The sequence below is a fragment of the Alosa sapidissima genome, chromosome 19 (assembly GCF_018492685.1).
Source record: "Alosa sapidissima isolate fAloSap1 chromosome 19, fAloSap1.pri, whole genome shotgun sequence".
Classification (NCBI taxonomy): Eukaryota; Metazoa; Chordata; class Actinopteri; order Clupeiformes; family Clupeidae; genus Alosa; species Alosa sapidissima.
The window spans coordinates 21,192,481-21,218,339 of NC_055975.1; the positions used below are offsets into that span (position 1 = coordinate 21,192,481).

A 25,859-nucleotide genomic window follows, 5' to 3' on the forward strand; every position below is an offset into this window, starting at 1 on the left:
CACACACACACACACACACACACACACACACACATGCTTCCCTATTCTCACTCTACTCAGGTGCATTTACAAGTGGTAACAGCAGCAGCACACAACCCTCTATGTCTTTTCCGCATGCCATTTGGGTGTCACTGCATGAAAGCCAATCAAACAATCTGTCTCTAGCATGTAGCGACAATACGGAATTCATTACGTTGCATTAACCTCTGCACTCACGCAAATTGAATCCTGCAGTCTTAATGATTAGCAGGAGCTAAAGGATCGGCCGTACACATAGCGCGCCTGGGCTGTGGATAATTATAACTAATGATGTCCCTGTACTCTCTCGTTTTCACACTGTATTTCCCTTGGAAAAGCCAATGCCGCGGCTTTCTCTGCCGAACTTTCTCGCCGGGAAATATGAAGTGCTCAGCTCCATGGCTGCCACACACTAATTAGACACTTCATGGGTGACACATTACAAAGTATGACACACACACACACACACACATGTGCACAAACACACACACACACACATGTGCACAAACACACACACACAACCACATATGCACACACACACACACACACACACACACACACACACACACACACACACACACACACACACACTACCACACAGGCACACATACACACACACACACACACATGTGCACAAACACACACACACAACCACATATGCGCACACGCACATACACAGAAACCCACAGTACATGCCTACATGCATACATACAGATTTCCACAGAGTATAGAATGTATGGAAGCAAGTCCACATTTTACAGTCAGACACTCAGCCGCACACACACACACACACACACACACACACACACACAGACAGACATAAACTAGACTGCATTTCCGGCGGGAACTGCGAAAGTGTGCTTGCCCTGGTCCGGTCACCAACGTGAGCAGACAGTGGCATACGCTATGCTGAACTTGGCTTGATCCAAGCATTCTAACAGTGCCTTTCAGTGTTGGAGCAGTGGCAATACCTCTAAAGCTCTAGGAGAGGGCTATTCAACTATTGGCTTGCGGGGTGAATGCGGTTTGTTGGATTTTACCTGTGGCCTGCCTTCGAATTTAGCTTCTATGACTAAGATCAAATCAATAAAATAAAACAACAGCAGTGATTGGCTGCAAAAATAAATAATGTCACGCGTCTTGCACCTCTCAAACTGGGCTATCAGGTAACCTAGAGAAGAATTGAAATTATGAAATATGACCAAGGCATTAAAATGCTGCTTGTTTGTCAGGATACTTTTTCACTAATTTATTTTAAAAATATGAGCTATGAGTGTGAATGTTATATATTCCATCCCCTAATTCTGTTTTACTGGTTGATTTGACAAATAATCTATATGGATTTGCTCTATAAAGACCTTATGTCTGTTTGGGATTGTTTTGTGAGCCTGGGGTTGTTTTGAGAGCCTATTGATGGAGCCTATCTCAGATGTATCTCAGAATAAAGGAATACTTCATATTACTCTAAACCACCGTCTGCAAATCAACTGTATACTACTGTCTACATTGCACTATATTTCTTGACCTGTCTCTGTATATTTCATCACCTTTCATACTTTGCCTCACATTGCAACACAGCTGATCTTTGGTTGCTATGAAGGCCAATCGTTCTAAATGGATGGTTGCTATGGCCAAAGGCCAGTTCTATCTCTGCTATTGTCAAGCGGGCATATCGTAGAATTCTGATTAACCTTATCTTATTTGAAAAATCTCTATTTTACTTAGCCCACTTCCATACAGTGGGTCCCATTAAGAAGTGGCCACTTCATTCGCGCTTACCGTGATTCACACAGCAGCATTATTAAATTAATCTGTCATATGCCTATGCCTACGTTTGCAAATAAAACATTTTAATTTGATTCACATGAAACATTACATTTAATGTACATGTTGACAATGAGTAGGCTAGTTTTAGTTGTTGGTGGTGTTATTGCATCCCTTAGTTGTGCCTCGCCAAGTCCTCACCAGTCCTCGCCACTTCTTTTAAGCGGTCACAGACTTAGGTGCTACTTTTAGGGCTAAAGTGCTAAATAGCAGTCCTAAAGTTACAAATGACGAAGTTACGAGTGCAAGCATCTTATATCAAATGACCATGGCATTACGCTAAACAACATAAATTCCAATTAGCAACATACATCTCCTCCCTATAGCTAGCCACACAAGAAATGAATGATACTAAATCTCTGCTTAGCATGCTTCTCCGCTTAGCATTCTAATAACAGAAGGGGCACATTTATGTTGACCACTACAACATGACTCATTATGTCTGTAACTCTATAAAAAACTTACTTTCATAAAGGACGCACGCCATCCAGCACATACACATGGAAACCGATATTTTAGGTACTTTCACGAACTCAAAACGTGTCTCTCTGAAGCTCTGTTTTAGAATCTTTTGCTCTGAAGGCTGCTTTGCTAGGCAACATCAAATAAACAAAACGAGAGTCTTTTCAAGGTATTAAAAGTGTACGTGTGATTACGAATGGATGTGTGTGGTTTGCAATTAGAATAAACAAGAAATAACATTTCCAATAATTTCCCATGATAAATTACATAATATTTGCACCTTCCTTACTTGTGAAGCTCACACCGTATTTAGTGAAATGTAATACAACGTTGCCACCTAGCGTTCAGATGTAGGCTATTTAACATTAACGTGACATTTCCTGCTTCTCTTTCGTCAACTCCATGCTTTTAGGAAAACAATATTTTTATCATAGTTCCCTCTTCAATGAGCGATTACCAGCTCGTTTTTGTAACAGAGATAGCTGTTTATTGTCCCTAGGTTTACAGAAACACCTATTCATATTAATACGTATATGGAGTGCTGCCGACCACTGTTCATTACATGGCCCAGAATGCCTTGCATGTCTTTACAACAAAACAACACAGTAAAACCTAAATGCCCGTAAACATATGCATTTGCATACTTGTAACATTTTTAATAATACTCTCCCAACATGATATTTAACAATAATGAAAAATTTAATTTGAATACCGTCAATGTGAAAATAACTGTACTAGTCAGCAATAAATAGCTAAAGTTTCGTGCCGTTCAGACCAAATTTGTGACCTGTGAAAATTTAGTTTCGCTTTCTGTTCAATCCAATATGGCGGACGAACGACACGCCCACCTGACGTCATCTTCGCAAGCAACCGGTACTGACCAGACGTTTTAAAGTTGGAACGGTGTCTCTGTCTCAAAGGGCCTAGGCTCTAGAGCTCCTGACGAACCAGAGGTCCAGGCAGCAGAGATATTGTCTTACACAGATCTCTGCCATCCTAACAGCCACCCAGATATACAGGATATACAGGGCATACATAGCCAAATAGAGAGGGTGTCTGTACCAATACTGTCAACTCTTATTCGACCCACTAGGGGAATTATTCGTAGCAATCTTATTACGATAAAAACTTCTTCGGCTAGGCAAATTCCTCCACAAACGCAACTTGCATTTGCTTTACTCAATATTCGATCACTGTCGAATAAAACTGCCTTGGTTAATGAAATTATTACAGACAATCATATAGATGTTATGTGCCTTACTGAAACCTGGCTTAAACCAGACGAATACCTTCCATTAAATGAGTCTACACCTCCCTCTCATCTTAATTATCATGTACCACGCCACACTGGCAGGGGAGGGGGAGTAGCTACAATTTATCAATCTAGTCTTCTTACATCTCCCAAGCTTGCACACAAGTTTAAATCTTTTGAAGTTCTAGTCATACATTTTTACCCCCAGATTGGAAAAATAATCTGTGGTCACATTGTACAGACCCCCTGGCCCCAACACAGAATTCTTAGAAGAATTTTCTGATTTCCTTTCCACTTTAACCATCCAAACTGAAAAAATACTTATATTGGGTGATTTCAATATTCATATGGATAATGTGAATGATTGTCTCACAATTGCAATTCAATCCCTAATTGAACATGTTGGGTTCTGTCAAAATGTTAATTCACCCACACACCGAGATAACCATACTATTGATCTAGTCTTGTCATACGGCATAAGCATAGAGCAGTTAACAGTTCTGCCACAACACCCGACCTTAACTGACCACCATCTAATTACTTTTACAATGACATTACAATATGCAGTACCCAATTTAGTGGAATACTATAGCCGCGGCCTAAATGAAAAAATGAATGCAGACTTTCTAGAAAAAATCTCGTTTACGTTTGCCCCCTTCCGGACCCATGTGGTATCAGAAGGCCCTTTCCTTAATCCAACCGAGGTTGACTTGTTAACTGATAATGTAATGAACTCATTACGCTCAACCCTTGATTCAGTAGCACCACTAAAAAAGAGAGTAAGGAAACAAGTAAGGCGTGCTCCATGGTACACCACACAGACAAAAACCCTCAAACAAGCAGCGCGCAAACTTGAACAAAAATGGCGTACTACTAAATTGGAAGTCTTCCGCCAAGCATGGAAAGATAGCCTTATCACCTACAAAAAAGCACTCAACGAGGCTAAGTCAACCTACTATTCCTTGCTGATCGAAGAAAACAAAAATAATACAAAATTCCTCTTTACCACAATTTCCCGCCTGACGAAGAGCCACACTGAAGTAACCAAATCTATCCCTATATGCCTAAACAGTAACGACTTATCTAATCTCCCTTTTCTGTCGAAAATACTAGAAAAAATAGTGTCCAAACAAATTAGTGCCTTTTTACATATGAATAAAATCGAAGAATTATATCAGTCTGGTTTCAAAGCTCACCACAGTACTGAATCAGCCTTAGTTAAAGTTTTTAATGACCTCCTCATTGCTGCCGATAATGGACATATATCAATTTTAGTCCTCCTGGACCTCAGTGCTGCCTTCGACACCATAGCCCATGACATACTACTTCACAGGCTTGAACATTTGATAGGCATTAAAGACTCAGCACTCGCTTGGTTTAGATCATACCTTTCTAAGCGCAGACAATTTGTACAAGTCCACAATAAACCGTCTATCCAGACTATAGTAAAATATGGGGTGCCTCAAGGCTCAGTACTAGGGCCCCTGTTATTTTCTCTCTATATGCTTCCCCTAGGCTCTGAAATTAGGAAACATGGCATTAAATTTCATTCTAATGCAGACGATACACAACTATACCTCTCCGTAAAACCTGACGAATTAACTCTGTTAGCCAAACTTGACACATGTATAAGAGATATAAAGACATGGATGACAAATAATTTCCTGCTTTTGAACTCCGATAAAACTCATGGTTGTAGGTCCTAAAAAGATGAGGGACATCCTATCCTCATCGCAGGCTACATTTACTGATCTTCGACTATCCTTATCCACAAGTGTTAAAAATGTAGGAGTTACAATTGACCAAGACCTATCACTAAGTAATCACATAAAACAGATTACCAAAACTTCATTATATCACTTAAGGAACATTTCAAAGATAAGGAAGCCCTTATCCTTACCAGACACTGAAAAATTAATCCGTGCTTTTGTAACCTCAAGGATTGATTATTGCAACGCTTTGTATGCTGGCTGCAATAACACCTGTCTAAAGAGCTTACAGCTTATACAAAATGCAGCTGCTCGCACACTCACTAGAACTAAAAAATATGAACATAATTCCCCTATCCTGGCATCTCTACATTGGCTGCCTGTTAAAAGTCGCATTGACTTCAAAGTATTACTTCTAACGTACAAAGCCATTAATGGCCAGGCACCAGAATATATTAAAGATCTCCTAGTCTCATATAACCCACCCAGACCGTTACGATCACAGAATACTGGCCTTCTTGTAATTCCAAGAATCTCAAAAACGACAGTAGGTGGCAGAGCTTTTAGCTATCGCGCACCCCTCCTCTGGAATAATCTACCCTCCTCAATTCGATTAGCAGACACCCTCCCTATTTTTAAGTCTAGACTTAAAACATACCTCTTTACTGCCTCCCATAGTTAGGTATGGTGCGGTGTGGAACTTCACCCATCTCAGGGATTTTGGAATGGACCACCCTGCTGAGTCCTCGTGTGACTGGCACCCCAGTCGCGTGTGAGATGGTGGTCACTGACCATACCTGCGCTGGTGTTGACTACCCCTCACCATGCCTTAGTTATGCTGCTATAGCATAGTGCTGTCATGGATTTCTCATGTGCCATGCCGTAGAACCCCCTCCCCTCTCCTCTCTCTCCTACCCTCTTTCTCTCAACTCTCCCTCTCTTGCCCATTCTCACTATGATTTACTGTAACAATATATAGCACTACTGATCACTACTGAGCCTGGCCTTCCTCTTACCCATCCCACCTGAAGTCCCATCCTTGACTGCTGTATTACTGTCCCCCTACCTGGATTCCTGGCCCGTACAGCCCCATCACCTGCCTATGACAACTCTGCCCGGATTCTGGCCTGTCTGCTGACCCACCACTGGCCCCATCACAACTTTCTTTCCTGGACAATTCCGACGCCGGACTATTGCACTTTCTCTCACTAAATCATGATTATGCTTTTTCATACCGACACGTAATCATCCCACCTTCTGTAACCTTCACCTCAGGTGCTTTAAACACCATGTCCTTCTCTCCACACCTGACTGTCATATGCATTTGTCATTGTTTATAGACCTTACTATCCGTATTGACCCTAGGCAGATGGGTCAGGCCCTTGAGTCGTGGATCTGCTCGAGGTTTCTTCCTATATGTATCTCCAATTCTAGGGAGTTTTTCCTCGCCCCTGTTACCCATGGGCCTTCCTTCCTTCCTTCTTTCTTTCTTCCTTTTCTTTTCTCCCTCTTTTCTTTTTCTCTGATTGCCTACATTCTGTAAAGCGCCATGATACATGTGTAATGTTTTGGCGCTATATAAGCACAATAAATTGAAATTGAAATTGAATAGAGCTGACAAACAATTAGGGAGACGGGAAAAATAATAATAAAACTTAAGAACAATAAGTGTGCTGCTTTGCAAGCACACTTAATAACCACACATACATTAACACATTCTCTTAGCTGTCCATCGTATCCAATGATGACGCTTGCTCCAGGGAGTGGGTAGGGTGGAGGGTTCAACGCAGTCAGCCTGGTGATACAGTGTGTAGCTATGGAGGCCAATGCATGAGCCACACACTCATCCACAGGTGGGGCAAGAGTGTCCTGGATGTTGGAGTGATACTAGCTGCCGCCAGCGCTCATGTTGTTGGACACATCTTTCAGTCCTCTGGTGAGGACACACACACACACACCATTATCACACTTACATTGCACAATGAGCTCCACGATGGCCTCCCTGGGCTTGACGTTGAAGCCGTTGTACTGGCTGGTCTGGCAGCGGTACTGCCCGCTCATCTCGCGCGACACGTTAACAACGCGCAGTACCCCATCATAGCTCTCCACCTGCAGGCTGCCGTCGGGCATGGGCGCCTCCTTGTCGGCGCGTGACCACAGGATGATGGGCTTGGGCTTGCCCGACACCAGGCACTGCAGCTCCACCGTGTCCCCTTCCTGCGTCACCAGCGGAGACTTCCCCCGCGGGACTGTCAGGTTAGGGGGAACTAGAGAGAGACACAGAGAGAGACAGAGAGAGAGAGAGAGAGAGAGAGAGACAGAGAGAGAGAGAGAGACAGCGAGAGAGAGAGAGAGAGAGAGAGAGAGAGAGAGAAAAGGCGAGAGAGAGATCGCAAAAGAGAGTGAGAGAGTAAGGGAGAGAGAGAAAACAAAGACAAATAAAGGTTAACCACAGAACAACGTGACTCACTTTCATTCCCACTACAGAAGGAATACAAGCAAGTTCCGCTGTTAAAAGGGCGTTATACTCTCAATAACTCTCATGAAAATTCCCAGTCACCAGAGTTGTTAGGTAACGATCCAGCAAAGTTATACGCTGTCCATCAATACTCCCCTGAGATTAAACCCCTTCATCATACTGGCAGAGAGCATACAGCTTGTGACCCATAGCTACAGATGCTTTTACAGTAAAAGGCTTTTTAAAAGTAAGAAATATGGCCCGGTTGCAAAGATTTAGCTAGCATATCAGGTCTTCAGCCTAATGGCACTCGGAGCATAGGGTGGCAGGTAATAGGACTGGCAATCTTTCCCCATAAAGTGATTCCGCACACCAGATGGTGCCATCCTTGAGCAGTGAAGTCCCATTATTGAGAATGAGGTCTTTAAAGTTGAGGAGAAAGTGAAAACTAGGAGGATGAGTTATTGGATGTTGTTGTTGTGGCTGGTGCAGCTGCTGTTGTTTGTTTCAACGGGTCCTGTGTGGAGTGTAGATGGTGTTTTGGCTTCCTGTTTGTCTGTGTTACGATGAGGGCAAGTGCTGTTTAGACTATACGTGAAACGTAAGCGCTACCTTGCGACGAAGAGAAAAAGAGCTTCGACATGTTGTGTGCAGAGAGCAGTGAGAGATTTGAACCATGTAGTTACAGAGGACATTGTATTTGTTGCGACAGGGCTGTGTCGCGTAGCAGAAACATTACGGCTGGTTACACATGTTGTGCGTGTTCAAAAGACACCGTTTCCAACTACGCTACAGTTGCACAGCAGTGTGTGTGTTATGAAAGATGCTGTGGTGTCTGTGTTAGTGTGATGCAGTGGTGTGTGTTATGTGAGGTAGTGTCTGTGTTAGTGTGAAACAGTGGTGTGTGTTACATGGGATACTGTGGTGTGTGTGCTAGTGTGGTTATGTGAGGTACAGCAGTGTGTGTGTGTGTTTGTGTGTGTGTGTGTGTGTGTGTGTGTGTGTGTGTGTGTGTTAGTGTGGAACATTGGTGTGTATCAGTGTTGTGCGTGAACGAGTTCAAAAGAACGCGTTCATTGAACACGCTAATTTTTTCGTGAACGTTGAACTGAACGCAACACATTTTTTTAATAAAGAACTTGAACGTGAATTAGTTCACATTATGTGTCATGAACGGCAGACATCACTGTAAATGAACGTTGGAATTTGTTTTCCATTGAAAACTGAGTGACATCTGTTTTCTCTTTTGAAACGCAACGAGAAAAAGTTCCTCCCTCCTGTATTCTCGCTGGTGCCGCTTAAATCATGTATCACCAGACAGAAATGATTTTGACATTGTGTGCGCAATGCATTGCGGGCAACGTAGTGTCCGGCTGAGAATAGTTGAATAGCATACTGGCTTCCGCACAACGTTACCCGTGATGAATTGCAGCAGAGCGGGGTAGGCATAGCAACGCCGCGTAGCAGGCAACGACGAGAGCGCGGAGGGCTGGATTTCATTGCACTAAGTATAGAACTGGTCTACCTTGTCTGTACTGCTGCAAGTTTCATCACCTGGTAAGAAACCCACAATTGCAGTGTCATGAGCAAATGTCTAATGAGCAGCTTCAAAGAACGTATAGTGATTTCTAGTGAAAAAAAGTATTTATTTAAATATCTCACGAAAAAAGTCAAATGAACTGAACTTTGAACTAGTTCAGAATTAAAATTGTGAACTTTGAGCATGTATGAACTGAAATTGAACTAGTTCAGAAAAGCTGTGAACTGGCACAACACTGGTGTGTATTATGTGAGATGCAGTAGTGTCTATGCTAGTGTGTGTTATGTGTGATACTGTGGTGTGTGTGTGTGTGTGTGTGTTAGTGTGGAACATTGGTGTGTGTTATGTGAGATGCAGTAGTGTCTATGCTAGTGTGGTGCAGTAGTGTGTGTTGTGTGTGATACTGTGGTGTGTGTGTGTGTGTGTGTGTGTGTGTGTGTGTGTGTGTGTTAGTGTGGAACATTGCTGTGTGTTATGTGAGATGCAGTAGTGTCTATGCTAGTGTGGTGCAGTAGTGTGTGTTATGTGTGATACTGTGGTGTGTGTGTGTGTGTGTGTGTGTGTTAGTGTGGAACATTGCTGTGTGTTATGTGAGATGCAGTAGTGTCTATGCTAGTGTGGTGCAGTGGTGTGTGTGTGTGTGTTAGTGTGGAACATTGCTGTGTGTTATGTGAGATGCAGTAGTGTCTATGCTAGTGTGGTGCAGTGGTGTGTGTGTGTGTGTGTTAGTGTGGTGCAGTGGTGTGTGTGTGTGTGCTCTGAAGGTGCTGCTGAGCGTCTGGAGGGAACTGTGCCGTATGGTGGGAGACTCCCCAAGACACATTGAGGTCATGAGACTGGGGGAGGCTCGGGCCTTCACGTACCACCGGCTTTATAAATAGGACAAGCAGGAGTAGAGAAGGTATTAGTGCATCGCACTGCAACTTCAAAACAAGACACACACACAAATCACAAACAAACACACACACACACACACACACACACACACATACACACACACACACACACACATACAGCAGCAGCGTAACACCTGCGTTCCTAAAGATAGATGCCAGTTTGGTGCAGAGACATGTTACAATAAACATGAGCCTTTTGTTCTATCTATAGCGCACCTCCCACGCCTTCCTCACGACCACAGCAGCTCCGGCACGAGCAGAGGCACTGGCTAGCACGCAACCACTGAGCTCCGCATACACTTGTCTCCGCAGGCGCCCGCATCGCGTCCCTCTTCCTCTCCTTTCCTCCTCCAGCAACCACCCCTCCCACCCCCTCGTCCGCTAACGGCATCTCCGACTCGGGGTGCGTCTGTTTGGACAAGCGCCCACGAGCAATTTCAACATGTAAGTGTCAGAGTGCCTTACGCACTACATGAGGCCGCGCTAATGCGAGGGCTTTGAAACATGTATGTGTCTGTGTGATTACAAACTGCCCGACTTCACCATGGAGGAATAAAAAAGCCCGGATGGAAAATGCTTCAAAGGGAAGAGGGTGGTGGTGGTGGGGGGGGGGTTCTTAAGCAGGAAGCTGAGCTATAGATTTTGCAATATGGGGACAAAGCCTTAATGCTCCTTTTATTGTCCCTACTGTAATGAATATTGCTCCATTTGGGATTGAATGGCGGCGCCTGGCAGCAAAACACAGTGGAACTATAAGGAGTGATTTGCGACAAACTGCAAAAACGACCTTTCTTTGATATCAAGCGAGTATATAAGGTTCTCTGAAGTACCATTAGGAAATTAAATGGTAAACAGTGACCAGTCCGGGGCGCTTGAACAGGTCCCAAATGAAGACTGAATAAGGCTTATGTAAGCATGCTGGAAGCTCTCCTGTCTTGTATTTGACTGGACCACCAGAGAAGGGGAATGGGGTGGGATGGGTTGGGGGGTGTAAGAGGCTCCCAGGGATCTGTGTTCCTTTCCAGGTCAATAGAAATGACCATTCCTTCTGCAGAGCCCAGAAACAAACACAAACACAAACACAAACAAAGCTGATTTTGAACATGAACTTAAAGGCTTTAATGCATTTCTACCCATTTTGCTTGAGTGGTTCATAGATTCGTTTAGTCTTGATGGCCTGGATCTTTCTTGTAGAGACCAACCTGCAGGCTTAAACATCTTAAATTCTATTACTGATATCACATAATCATACTGTTTATGCCCCAGAATGTGAGTTTTTAATGTTAAAAGCACAAAGACATGACCTGGTTCTATGTATGCACATGGAGCATAGTGGTACATACATTGAAACAATCCATTTATTGGCGAGAACGGCAATACATTTTGTTATTGTAAACTTCTGCTACCTCGCAATAAATAATGATTAGGTTTTTTGGCATAGTGTTGTAACGTCCCACAAACCATTAGAAACCCATCCACCTCAATTAGTCCCTATTTAGGAGGGGATGCATGGATGAGCACAAATTAATAATGATTTAGCAGGAATACACTGGTGTTCACATCTGCCTTGTGTGCTGGCGCCCAAGCCAGTGCTCAATCTCACACAGCAGAGGACATGGGGAAACTGTGCCAGATCCAATTCCTTTGCACAATATTAGTTTGTGTCCTTATGAAGACGCGTTAAAAAATTGTGTAGGTGACCTAGCACTTCATCGATTGCTGTGGTAAACAGATATAGACTAAGACAACACTGATGCAAAAAGTGACAGTTTAGAAGCTCATGTGGGCACAATTTTTTTAAAATCTCTTTACACATCTTCATACCTGAAAAACACTAAAATCATTAATAAGGTTGATAGCGAGAGTTGCATATACACTGAACACTAATGATAAATTAGATATATTACTATCATAATTACTGGGTGCAAATCATTTAAGGGGCAGCCGTGGCCCACTGGTTAGCACTCCGGACCTGTAACCGGAGGGTTGCCGGTTCGAGCCCCGACCAGTGGGAACGGCTGAAGTGCCCTTGAGCAAGGCACCTAACCCCTCACTGCTCACTGTGCCGGGATTAGTGTATGCTTCACCTCACTGTGTGCTGAGTGTGTTTCACTTATTCACGGATTGGGATAAATGCAGAGGCCAGATTTCCCTTCACGGGATCAAAAGAGTATATATGCTTATTTGCTCCCACTCTAGTTCTACCAGATTGTGACTTCTCATCATCATGAGCTGTAACTGGTGAAAAGAGCACAAATCGCACACTCACATTCGTGGTAATTTATGTAAAGCATGCGTTAATGTTAGGCTGTTTAGAACAGGAGAGCATGTTTTAGCATACTGCATGTTCCGGGGAAGTCTACCCTAAGGCCTGGGTGCTGCAGGTGCAGTAATCTATCATGCAAAAGCATTGAAATGCAAAAGCACTAAAACCCTACCTAGGCAGGCTAGACACAGTAACCTTTCCCTTAACAGCTAAATATATTCCACTGTTGCACTACAGAGACGCCAGGCGTGCATGAATAGTCCCGTTTCTAATCTCCTCCTGTTCTTCTTTCAGTTAATCATTGCTGTTTGCAAACTCGTACATTCCCATGAGTGCACTCGTAATTCAGCAGTCCAACTTAAGGGTGAAATCTGCTGGCTCAGTGCAGTGTTGAAGACATACAGTAACATATTTTATTTTTACTAGTCCTACATAAAGCTATGTCCAGGGCCAGGATAGCAAGAGTGGTGGAATATGACTAGTGTCGCTGCCCAACTGTTGCAAGTTAATGTCACTTTGGATAAAAGACTCAAACTATCATCCACCTTTACCTTTAAAGAAGTAACGGAGGACTTTCACTTGTGTCCACCTCTGGACACAAATGCCGGGCTTCTTACACAACGATATCCGGACGGAGTAGACTCACCTGTGGTAGAGGAGATGTTGACGTCAATGCTGATCTCCGGGATGCCTCCGTTCCTCAGCGATGCCATGCACGTGTACGTGCCAAAGTCGGTGAACTTGAGGTCGATGATGTCCAGGTTGGTGGTGCCGGGTGCCACGTCCGGGTCAGTCTGCGTGATGACCATGCGTTCGGAGCTGCGTAGCGGGCGGCCGTTCTTCAGCCAGCTGAACTGCAGCTCGTCGGGCGGCGTAGCCTCCACCTGGCACGAGATCTTCACCTCGCGGCCAATCTGGATGTTGTCGTCATTGTGGTAGGGGTCCGGCGTGATCCAGAAACGACCCTTTTTCAGGGCTGGGTACAGCAGGGGCAGGAAGGGGGGAAGGAATGAGGGAAAATGGATAAGAAGGAAAAAAAACGAGACAAGACAAAAAAAAAAGACAATGAGAGGTCTTGAATAGTTTCATATTGCTTTCACCATTTCACCATTGATTCTTATTTGTTCTCTCTACTGAGAAGACCAATTTCATTGAACACATGTTGTTATTTGTCTGCAAAAAAAAATACTACATACAGATATATGTATGTAGGCATCTGCAAAGACATAGAATGACCATTGTTGAGAAAAAACAGATGAGAGAAAGGAGACAGAGAGAGAGAGAGAGAGAGGGAGAGAGAGAGAGAGAGAGAGAGAGAGAGAGAGGGAGAGAGGAGGGGGGAAGAAGAAGAAAGTGGAGGCAGTAGGGCTGGAGCAAGTTAAGTGACGGCTGACCTGTGCTTAGGAAACAGGTTTGGGTCAAGGGTGCTAAAATGGACTAGTAGAAGGTTTCAAAGACAAATGTCAAACCAGGGGAGAATTTCCAAGGGTCACATTCCAGTACAACAACCACATTTTCCACCACACTGCTCGCTCCCAAGGTCAATGCTTCGTGGTCCCTCAGTATCTTTGACAGTTTTATAGTTAAAATGCCCTTACACAGCCCTAACATTCTCATAAATGTCTACTGAAAAATGTCTTACAACATGTGATCACGACTGGGCAGTAGGGAATGCCCCTATTGCTCTTGGGTGCTCCTTGTTGGTGCCCCCCCCCCCCCCCCCAACCCCAATCCTCCCCCACCTTTCTTATGCAGCCCTTGCCACTTAATCTACTAAACCCCTCTTCTACTGCACTTTTTACCCCCCCCCCCCATAAATGCACAAATAGGCTGACACCAGACATAATTTCACTGCATTCTTACTTCCAGTAACTATATGCACGTGACAGTAAACTTCCTTGTATCCTTGTATCCTTGTATGGGTTAATATGGAGGCCATTATCCCTCACGTCCAGCCAGTGTGCTCCACGTCTCATCCTCTATCTCTTCACTCTTTTTGTCTTTGCTGCCGCCAACCTCTTCTCGCTCCAGGGGGATTCAAACACAGACTTTGCAAGCAAGCAGCTTTGTGTGGATGCAGAGAAAGAGAGAAAGAAAGAGAGAGAGAGAGAGAGAGAGAGAAACAGCCTAGCGAATAAAATTTATTTTTATTTTAATTATACCTGACATTTAACACAGTAAGGCGAATAAGACTATATATCTCCCGCAGCACTTCTCTGCACTGTTTCTCTGTATAGTTTATAAAGATTAAAGAGAGCCAGCTACAATAAGGATGCAAAGTGATGGACAAACTGGAGGGAACGAACATCACCAACGACCCCAACTCTTCGCATCAGAGCGGAAAAAAAGATGATGGTCATAATCCTGAGAACACCCACTTGGCAAAAGGGCACAAAAAATACTCGAAAGAACTAGCGGATTGCTGCTCAGTGAACTACACACAGATGAAACAGCACCGACCCACCGACAGGAGGACAGGATAATAAAGCCACATTATATTTGAGAGGAATTGCTCCGAGCTGTAATCAAATGTCTCTATTAGCTCACAGAGTAGGTGTGTGAGGAAGGTGATTTCATTTGTCTACTGCTGCTGGACTACCCGTATGTTAATTTTTCCATTTTCCATTGATTTTGCTTCTTTTGTCATTACCGGTTTATGCAAGATAACATAATATGAAAAAGAAAACCTAGCAATATACATGAAAAAGAAGAATATCTGAAGAGTTCAGATGCAAAACCCTCTAAATCCGTCTGACCACTTTTCTTTTAAATGAGCATTTAAATGCAGGCTCCTATAGGTTTTTGCTTATAAATCGATATTTCAGACCAGGAAGAGAGTGGTATTTAGTGGGTTTAGAAGTTAAATTATTTGATTAGCGTATACTATGTGTGGAGAGCATCCCCTCACCATCTTTATCTCATTTTTGACATAGGTGGCATTTAGAGGCTTTTGCATCTGAACCCTTCATCTTTAGGGAGTCTTAGGAGCTGAAGCCTTTCTTGCCCCTGCTATCTGTTTGTGTGCGTAAAGGTGTGTAGCCTCAATGGACTTGAATTTGGCTTGGACCATTTGTACACAATCCATTTTAAAGAACAGTGAGACCACCAACGATTTCCCATTTTTGCTATTGACTATTGTAAAGGTGAAATAAATACAGTATCATCCATAGACAGATGGAAATCTCAACAAAGTGCTGACTCTGTCGAGATAATGATCTTCCTTTCTGTTCCATTTTCTACACTAAGCTTTGCTAAACAATATTATGTTATACTTTTCTACTCTATTTGAGGCCTTAGTGTCCTAATACACTGTGTTCTCTATTAATGTATTCTGCTTTTTATTTTAGTGATTTCATCTCATCATGGAGCTTGGAGCTGCGGCCTCATTGCTGGTGTTTTGGATCAATACCAAGCCATCCAGCATGCTGCCACACTTTTGTGCAAATATTTCCACGCAGATGGCCATTAATGCCAGCTACAGCGCATTAACAGATACCCGGGAAACCCACACCAAAGCAGCTGATGACTGTAGCCATTCTCCAGTGTCAAAACCAGTGTCTCCCTACAGGAGAAGAATCACACTCACACACACGCGCGCAAAGCCTGATTGGATGTTCGGCACAAGTCGACCCTATCAAGAAAACCCATTCCTTGGCTTGTAACGGCACACAAAGCAATTACGGGGCTTCGAAAAACGTCTTTAGCCTCGAAAATGGGCCGTCACAAATTGAACTATTAGTAATGCCGTGTTTAAGAAATGGTGTTTGAAAAAAGAATGTGTAGACCCCCCTCCCCCACCACCCCCACCCCTTTAAAGTGGTGCGCATGGAGTAGGGAGGGCGAAGAGGAAATGAATTTTGACTCCGTCTCAGTTCACAATGCTTCACGTAGCTGGGGTTGAAGATTTATGTGCTCTGGCTGTGACGGACCCTCCCCGTGCAGGGCACTACCCCTTGCATTTACGGGAAAAAACGAGTCGCGTGATCTTTTTAGGCACTCTGCATAAAAAATTCACATTCCGTCCTTCTTGGTATTAATGACATGTCACGTCAGAGTGGCATGAGGATCCGTCACACCAGGTAATGTGGAACTTCTCAGACGTCGAGTTGATTAAGGCTGCCGTCTTAACCGCAGTCTGCGTACATAACGTTCCAGGATATAAAAATAGAGTGTAGACTCCCTCCAGGCATGGACTTTGAGAATGCCACTGATGGTCCAAGGGGAAAGATAGCTGAACCACAAAGCTCAACACACACATATGTGCACACACACACGCACACACACACATACACACAGCCACACACACAAAACAGAAAAACATAAACAGACTATACAGACACATGGGTACAAGTGTTCACAATCACACACACACACACACACACAGATGCACAAAGAGCACCATAGCTCCAATGGACAATATGCTCCCCTGGCCTACTGACTCAAAGTGTAACAGCCAGCCTACTAAAGATGAATCACTGATAACGACGTGTGCACTGCAAACACAGTAGTGACTGGGTCAATAAAAAACAGAAATCTGCACTGAACGCTGGAAGTCTGACCACACTGAGCTTTGTACATGATGCATGAAATCAAGGTTGCTGCCATGAGAGAGCCTTTATGATGTTTGCTTTGCATCATTTTAAAGTGCTACCTATGACTTAATATGTGTCTGGTTCAAAGCTTTTCACGCAAGAGTACCAAAGACATGGGATTTAAAGTAGACGGCAGGGGTCCAACACGCAGTCTAAGTCGTGTCCTGAAATTGATTGGATTTTAATGGAGACACTGTGGAAGTTTAGACCCTACTGGTTTAAACCCTGCCTGCCTGGGAAACCTGCCAACAGATTAAATGTCTCAAGTTTTCAGCAAACTGCTTTATTTATTTGGTTAATGAGCCTGTCGCAGGCATCTTGTCACATGTTTATGTTGCATGCCTAATGCACACAGGCGTGCTCTTTAAAACTTCTTTAAAATGTACCGGGCCCACCTGAGTGTCGGATAAGTGTGCGAACGCCACGGGCAGCAGTAAAACCTAGCAACATACTTGCAAAATTGACCAGGGGGTGGAAACCATAAAGCGCAGTTCATTAGCTGAGGCACCACAATACAGCTTCACTCACCCCAAAGAGTGCCAGGCCATTACCACAACAAATGTACTTCAGTTCCTCATGACAGCTCTCTGCTTTAGAGTCTTGGCCATTTTTTTTATATCCTCAGCTGGAAGTGCATACAGAGCTGTCTCAACCGCCACTAAAGTAGAACTTTTATTTTTTTTATCCCTGTTTCAATATCCATCACATTCTCTCGCGTACTGTGGGTCACGCAGCACAGTGGTGGAGAAAGTAATCTACAGTTAGGCATCTCCGGTGCCTTTCTCTTCCTCCCACGGGATCTGGAGACAGACGACCCCGACGGTTGGTAAGTGTCTGGACAGGCCCTTTGTCCTTCGAAGCTCTGGGGGACAGGAGACGGGGAAGGGGAAGGGGAAGGAGGAGAGCGCCTCGTGAGAGTCGATGTTCGATCGCTCGCGCCTCTTCTCGAAAAACTCATATTCGGTTCATTTATGGAGATGCGATGCACGGCGAGTGGGATAAATTATTTAAAAAACAAATCTGATGTGAGCTGATTAACATGCTGCTTAACATGCAGGCAGCAAACGTTGGCAGCCGAAGTTTCTTTTTAGCGTGGGCCAGAAAAGTTACACTGGCGACACAGAAGTGCGAGGCTCCATAAATCCGATTGCTTCGGTTTAAAAAAAAAAAAAAAAAACGAAACCCAAAAATAAATCAGGTCATGATACTTTGAGAGGTTTGATACATAAAAAACCTCCTAGGTTAGGCAAATATCTCCAAGGCATATTTGCGACTTAATCGATGTTGTAATTGAGCCGAAATGGTGAGAGTCTCGTTGGATAACCCCGTAAAAACCTGGCGAGGTGTAATGCTTGCGAATTCAATCCTCTCACATCAGCTGGGCCATTATCAGAAAGGGGTATTACAGGCGCGCAATTATAGAGTGACAAGCTGTGCGATCCCTTTAGATGGAGTGGCGCAGGGAGGGGGGGGGGGGTCAGGTTGCAGCTTCGTGTTGGTGGTGGCGGCTGCTTGACGCTGATTTCTTAATCTCCTGCCACGGCGGAGCCTAGGCCCATGCCTCTCACTCATAACTCCCCAAAATTGAGGTGTCGAGAGTGCCAAAAGGAGGCCCAGGTTTTTTTTTTTTTTTTTTTTTGCCACGGGAGAAAGATGATGGCGCCCTGCTGCCTCTGATGACACAAGCAAAAGGGCACCGTTTTGAAAATTACCACGAAAAGAGCCGCTCAGTTTATGGACTACTGACTGACACCACCTGAAGCTAGGTCACTATTGGCTATCTTTTGATGATGATGATGTGAGATGAGACAAGTAAATGGTGAGACGAAATGTAATTCAGAATGGTGGTTAGGTGAAAAGACCACCAAACCTATGAGTAGCCATGCGACATAACCTCATCTCAGGTGCCTTGAAAATGGCTTTGTTCAAAACAACACATCCTCGCAGGCATGAGAAAGGTTACTTATGGAGCACAGACCAAAATTGGACACTGCTTTTATGACAACCCCGTCCTTCAACTCCCTTCTTCAGAATCTGCAATAAACTAATTTAGCCAACTTCTCTGTACAGAGGACCCACAGTGGAACTTGGGGTAAAAAAAAGACTCTAATTGACAAACAGGGACTAGGTTTCTCTCTTATTGTGGTGTGTACCTCTTCCTGTGAGAATGAGGTTACCCAGGGTCACACCAAAAATGGACTCTCAGCAGTTCTTAGAGGCAGTGCTCTCCAGAGTGGAACCCTGAGTACTTATCAGGTGGGTGCTCCTCATTATCAGATAGAAAACATGATGTATCACTGTGTGTTTCAGAGACAAACACTGCCTCACAATGAATCTCCTACCAATCAATAAGATACGACTAGGAGACTCCTTGTTTGATAGCGGAAACGTATTGGAACAAATTGTGTTGCCAGAAGATAGATTTCCAGAATGTCATCTCACAATAAATGAAGTAAAATATTATTCTCGGTCACTAGGTACTTTCTCACAAGGGGCTATGGTTATCTACATCATTTAGTGACACATAGATGTGTGTGTATGTGATACATATGATGTGTGTGTGTATTCTATTTCGCTGAGCTGACAAGTGCACTTGGGTCCAGATTGAGGGCCGTCATTTCAATTCTGAGAGGTAGAAGGCCACTTAGGGAAGAAAGAATGAGAAGGTTTAATATATTACCACTCCACCCCACCCTGCCTACTTTCATCGCCCCATCGGAAAAAAAAACATCCCGCACTGGAGATGATATTTGTAAATAAATAAAGGCGTGCGCTTTCTCTGGCAGTTTGCAGTCTCAGCAAACACCCAGCTTCCCACGCCTCGACCCAACCCCCCACCAGCCCCTCCACTCCCCTCCAACTGCCAACCCCAAGCCCACCCCCTCACCCCGCCCATCGCATTTATAAATAAGTTATAAAGCACATGCGTCAGGTTATTTTTCCCTCGGCCCCCGCACCGCACCACACCGCAGCGGAGCCCCATGCGCCGGGCACGAATAATCTTCTCAGGATGTCTGATGCTTTTACTGCCAGAGCTCAATACTGTGTGATAGCTCAAGTGGCTGGGGTTTATTTTATTGATGATGTTGCTGCCAGGGCCAGGCTTACAGCTGTCAGGGAGGGCTGGCTCACGGGGGACACATGGGGTAGTCGAGGGACGCTACCTGGAAGCCTCAGAGACTAGGAGACTAAGAGAGGGGGGGGGGGTCTTAACTTTCACCTGCCCTGGGAAGGACAACTTACTTCCTTCCTTCTTACCCAGTACATCTATTTCCCCAGTGGCATGTCAAGGTTATGCAAGACCTCGTAGTAGAGCTAATCAAACTTTAAAGCAGCAATAAGGAAGGCTGAAAGGAATACTTAAACTAATGAGCTAATAATAATACAAAAACCCTTGCATACACTAAAAATAGCACAGTAGGGACTTGCTAGCATGCTTGTGTAACGGTAGCCAGCTGGCACGGTAACTGTGCAGGAAGTACATAAACATTCCTCCCGACGCCTTAAGAGACGCGTTAGCGACAGACGCTAACACCAATGGGTTTTAGCTTTCTTGTTAGCACACCAGCCTCCCAGTCCAAGGTACTGCAAGTTGCGGGTTTGTGGCTTGGACTGCGTGGTCAGTCAACACAACGCAGATTGCACTAGTATAGCCTTGGTGGCTAGTGAGAATGAGAGACATGTTTGTATCTGTTGTTCACATTATCATATATCATTAAAATCCATTTGAAGATGATACCAAAACTGATTATTCCTATGAAGACAGACCTGAAAAATACAAATTTCTGCAAGGTGTTGTTTTAAATTTTTGGTACTACTATGCTATGCAATGCTTATGTAGTTTTGAATTGTAGTAGCATGAAAAAAAAACTGAAATATTTGAGTGGGACATTCACTGAGAGGCCATTTTTGACAGGCTATTAGTGTTGAGACTTTTGACAAAACTGCTGACAAAGCCATACTGGGAAGCTACAGAATTGTAACAAATCCATTTTTTGAGGAAGTTAAACCAGAGGGGTCTATTAGGGTTGAATAACACCATTTGAGAAAAATGGCACGTACTGTAAGTACAATGTTTAAATAAATGGACATTTTGGGTGACTTGTAAAGACAAGCCAAATATTCTTTTTGAGTGGGCAGAGAACACTGCACACCTTTCAACTGACATGACACTGTAAAAGAGGCCATGGAGTTCAGCCAGAACTCTCATCCTCTCTCTCTATCTCTTTCTTTCTCTCTTTCTCTCCAAAACCAGTGCAAAATGACTTCAATTCGTGCCACCCGGCTGTCTCCTAATTTGGGCTCTCTTTTACTCTATGGCAGGTGGACAGGTGACACGTGGAATTGCCTATTAAATGGCACTATGATTAGGCACCGGCTACAGCCAGCGAGCGGCAGGCAGCGGCGAGATTACCCCGAGTGAAATCCTTCCCGTGCAATATAGCTCTTCCTCTCAATCCCCCCCCCTGCTTATTCCAGCCGCCGACCCACTCTCCACCCCCCTCACCACCACCAAACACACACACACACACACACACCATCTCCCCCCCCCCCCCCCCCCCCCACCCCCACCCCCACCCTACCCCAGACTAAATGAGATTTCCTGCCATCTGTGCTACGGGGCGATCAGCAGCGATGGTGGAGAGGCGTTAGTAAAACTTCCTCTTGCATTGGCGGCGGAACACCTTATCTCCCATGCGCAGTGTACTCTGCGACCACTCCAGAGAGCCTGTATCGATGTCATCATCAGGGCTAATGGTGCACTTGTTATGATTCCTGAAATACGCATTAAAATGAAAAGAAAAAACAAAAACCTAGGTGGAGGTCATGGTGGACCTTTCATGGTTTGTCCATGTCCTTGTTTAAAAAACACACACACACATGCACATAGCAGCTTATCAGAGAGGGGAAATGAGGGCTTTTGGCACATAGAAACATGCAGTAGCATTGTTTTTAGATGGTGTCATAGATTGAACTGAGAAAGATGGAAACTACTCCAAAATGGTTAAAGGCTTTGCTTTGGAGGCAACAAGTCTAAGGATAACTGTCCTTATAATATTTAGTAATAATAACTGTTCTTTTGTTGGATTTTTAAGCACAAGATAAATAGCAATTGTCACACTGAGTAAAGAATGATCTCCATAGTCTCTATGCACTCATCTTTTGTCAAGGACGTGGGTGATATTTGCAAACACTGAAATTGCTTTGTTATTTCCAATGGGTGCAGCTCTTTTTGAATTGTCTCAGTCTACAGTCAAACATCATAAATTACTATTATTGCATATCCTCAGACAATGAAGCACTCATAACAACAAAAGCAAAAAAAATTGTACACATAAGGGGTCCTTATGACCTGAGCAAAGATTTATAGTGTGTTGGGCAGCCTTATTTATTTTAGGGCCCGGTTTAGAAAGGCAATTATGTGCATCATAAATATTGCAAACTAATTCTGCTGCTGGACTGGAGTGTGCGGGAACACAAATGTCAGTGCGTTTCTCTGAGGCTTCCTGGGACATTGGCATAAAAAGGGGGACACAAAATCTGTGTCCTGGCTTGACCACTGGCCTTGCGAGCTAACGCTAAAATATGCATATGACAGCAGAGCCCCGACACTCATGGCGCTCCGGCTATCTCCAGCTAAGCTGCACAGAGCTACGGGCACCGAGGTTTTTGCTGTCAGAAAAAGAGAGAGAGAGGGAGAGATGGGAAAAAGAGAGAGAAAAAGCTAGGCTGGGCACTGTGTGATATCGTCCTCCCCTCTCGGCTGCACCCTCCCCCCATCTCTCTCTCTCTCCCTCTCTCTCTCTCCCTCTTCGCTCCTCTCTCTCTCCCCTCTCTCTCTCTCTCTCTCTCTCTCTCTGCTCCTTCCCTCTCTCTCTCTCCCTACATCCTCTCACTCAGCAGCTTTTCGGTCTCTCTGTCACCGGGCGGCTGATCTTCTGCCTTGGCAGCACATCTGACTCCCGCTCACCAACCCCAGCCTCCAGAAAAGAAACGGGAGAGGGGGGGGGTGGGGGGTGGGGGTGAGTGTAAGATAAAGTGTCTGGGAAGAGGGTGAGGGTAGTAGGATTGGGTACGAGAGGGGTGCAAAAGGAGGGGGGTAAGAAATCCACCTCCCCATGCAAATGCGCTTTTTCTGCAGAGAAGTGAGAGGTTGTGTGTGTGTGTGTGTGTGTGTGTGTGTGTGTGTGTGTGTGTGTGTGTGTGTGGTGGGGGGGGGGGCTTCTTATGTGGGCCAGAGAGTCGATGGAAATAAAAGGATTCACACTCAAACACGCGGCTCCAGATGCGCTAACAGCTTTCTCTGCACACTGGGGAGCTACTGCTGAGAAGGGGCCTAACTGTGAAGTAACGTCCAACAGCTGTTCTGACCAGGACAGCAGGGGTGTGTGTGTGAGTGAGTGTGTGAGCGAGTGCGTGTATAGGGTGGGTGTAAAGAGTTTCCTTCAGGGAGTTGCACATCAATGTTTCAGAAAATCTTTTTTTTTTTTTTCATTTTCACCTGCATTGCCCCCCCCCCCCCCCCCCCCCCCCCGCCCCATTACGGAGCATATTCGTCTACAGTACACACGGACAGAAAGACGAGCCCTGACTTGAACTTTCAAGAATTTGGTTCCAAAATGCTATATCTCCATTTTTAAATACATTACATACATACATTCAAGTCATGCTATTTAATTGTGTATATCAAGTCATACCAATCAAATTGCAGTTGTGTTGTTTTGATTGAGTAAAGATATATCAAATAATAATACCCAATTACAGTTCTACGGAAAAAAAAAAAAAATTATCATGAAAATTCATTAAAATGGTGGATATAGTGTTTTGGAACCAAACTCTAAACTCTTCAAAAATGTTCTTCCCTTCTAAAAATGTGAGAAGCCTTGCTTGTGGACAAACAATCGCAAACCTAAGACATACAGAAAGTCCTGCTTATTCATTAGAGGTACAGTACCTTCAACCAGGTTTAGATGACTATTGCATTTGACTTGAAGTCGATCTGGATGCCCATGAACTAACTCACAGTCAAGGTCACCTAACTCCTCTGCTACAGAAAGTGATGTGGGATGCCTGGAAATATCAATACCAGGATGTGAGATGAGCACAACTAAAACCGCCACTGAAAGGAAGTAGACTGCCAGAGGTTTTGAGCTACCTATTGAGTTACATATGATGCTCATCTTCCCAATTTGATAAGTGGGAAAACTGACACCTGGAGATCCTCCCAAAAATGCTAGTGTGAGTTTAACACTCTGTTTATGACACTATTAAGGATGCTCTTATGTGCATTCCCTTCAAAAGGGACCATTCCCTGGGCCATTACGCATTAGACCGCCATGTCTATACAATCAGACTGACAGCGCTAACATTAAATTGTCCGTAAACTATTGATCATGTGGTTTGCATGCAGCACAAAAACGCACGTACGCACACACACGCACACACACACACACACACGCATACACACACACACGCACGCATACACACACACACACACACACACATACACTCTGTATGCAAATAGCGCTGTTCGGATTTGTTTAATGTGCTGCGAAGAAGAAAGAGGGCCCATTGAAGCGTTTCATCTTAGCATTCTGCCCATCATCTTGACTGGCAAGCAGCAGCCAAGCAGCAACCGAGTGGTGGGAGTCCACCGCTGCAGGCTGTTTCATATACGGGCCATGTGCGACTGCTGCCGCATTGTTGTGATCCTTATTGTCCTTCCCCCGGGAATTGTCATTTCATTATAGCCGTCGCCGTGATAATCACTAGCTAATTCAATGTGGCCCGTTAATAGGGGCCCTTCTGAAAAAGTCTTTTGGAAAATGTTGACAATGATTAGTATGGGGGCGTGGGGGACTTTTATGTGTCTTTTTTCCTCCCTTCTCTCTCGCTGCTGGGGCGTTGTGAAGAGTTCAAAGGGGTTCAGACAGCCTGTGCTTCATCAGCCGCACTACAATGCAGATTTTACTGTAACAGATGACAGATGATTCTTTTGCCAAGAGAAAAGCAGCTATGGTTTCCTACTGTTTACAACAAACCCTCCTCCCTTAGCGGTGTTTTAAAATAGATATGCCACCACCACCCCCCACCCCCCTCCCCCCTCTTTTGTGTACCTCGGACGATGATGTTAGTGGACTTCTTGGCGGGGTTGCCCACGTTGTTGCTGGCCACGCAGCTGTAGACGCCGGCCTCCTCAGTGGTGATGGCGGGCAGCGTGAGGGTGCCCCCGTTCAGGACGCTCTTTTTGGGGAGGCCCTCGGCGTTGCGCACCCAGGTGAGGGTGGGGGTGGGCTCCCCGCCGGAGGTGATGCACACCAGGGTGACGGTGTCCCCAGGGTTGGCGATGATGGGGTCCTCCACCAGTAGCTTAATGTTAGGCGAGGCTGAGAGGACAAGGGAAGGGCAAACAAAATGGTTGTTTAGTTAGTTTCAATAGACAGGCTGCTACGCTGACAGCGTGAAAGGTATACACAGACATCAGAAAGAGAGAGAGAGGGGCAGACAGGGAGAGAGGGAGAGATAGACAAACACACAAAGAAAAGCAGACAGATAGTAAGTAATCAGGAAAGAAAGAAAAAGACAGAAAGAAAGAAAGAAAAAAAATATTTTTTATAATCCACATTGGTTTAATATCTCCTCTGCCCAAGTCTGTAAGGATGCTGCTACTTAACTGCATGCATACTTTTTTCTCCTAGCTGTCAGCATCTTTACACAACAGTGTTTTAAAATAACTTTCCTCTTAGCGGTTGGGGACAACACACAGAGTGTGTGTGGGGGGGGGGGCAGGCATGTGTGGTGAAATAATGAGTCCCTTATTCAGATGCTGCTGCCTAAGCTT

The 25,859-nt window shown here is 44.6% G+C and overlaps 1 protein-coding gene across 2 annotated transcripts in view; it reads right to left on the reverse strand.

Moving 5' to 3' along the window:
* The window catches only part of mdga2a (MAM domain containing glycosylphosphatidylinositol anchor 2a), a 155,195-nt gene that overhangs the window by 61,748 nt on the left and 67,588 nt on the right, over positions 1–25,859 (reverse strand). For both annotated transcript variants that reach the window (XM_042073277.1, XM_042073275.1), the window contains exons 6-8: positions 25,135–25,404; positions 13,072–13,401; positions 7,239–7,532 (exon numbers count right to left, since the gene is read on the reverse strand). In XM_042073277.1, the coding sequence (XP_041929211.1) occupies positions 7,239–7,532; positions 13,072–13,401; positions 25,135–25,404 (894 nt within the window). The remainder of the gene's footprint in view (positions 1–7,238; positions 7,533–13,071; positions 13,402–25,134; positions 25,405–25,859) is intronic.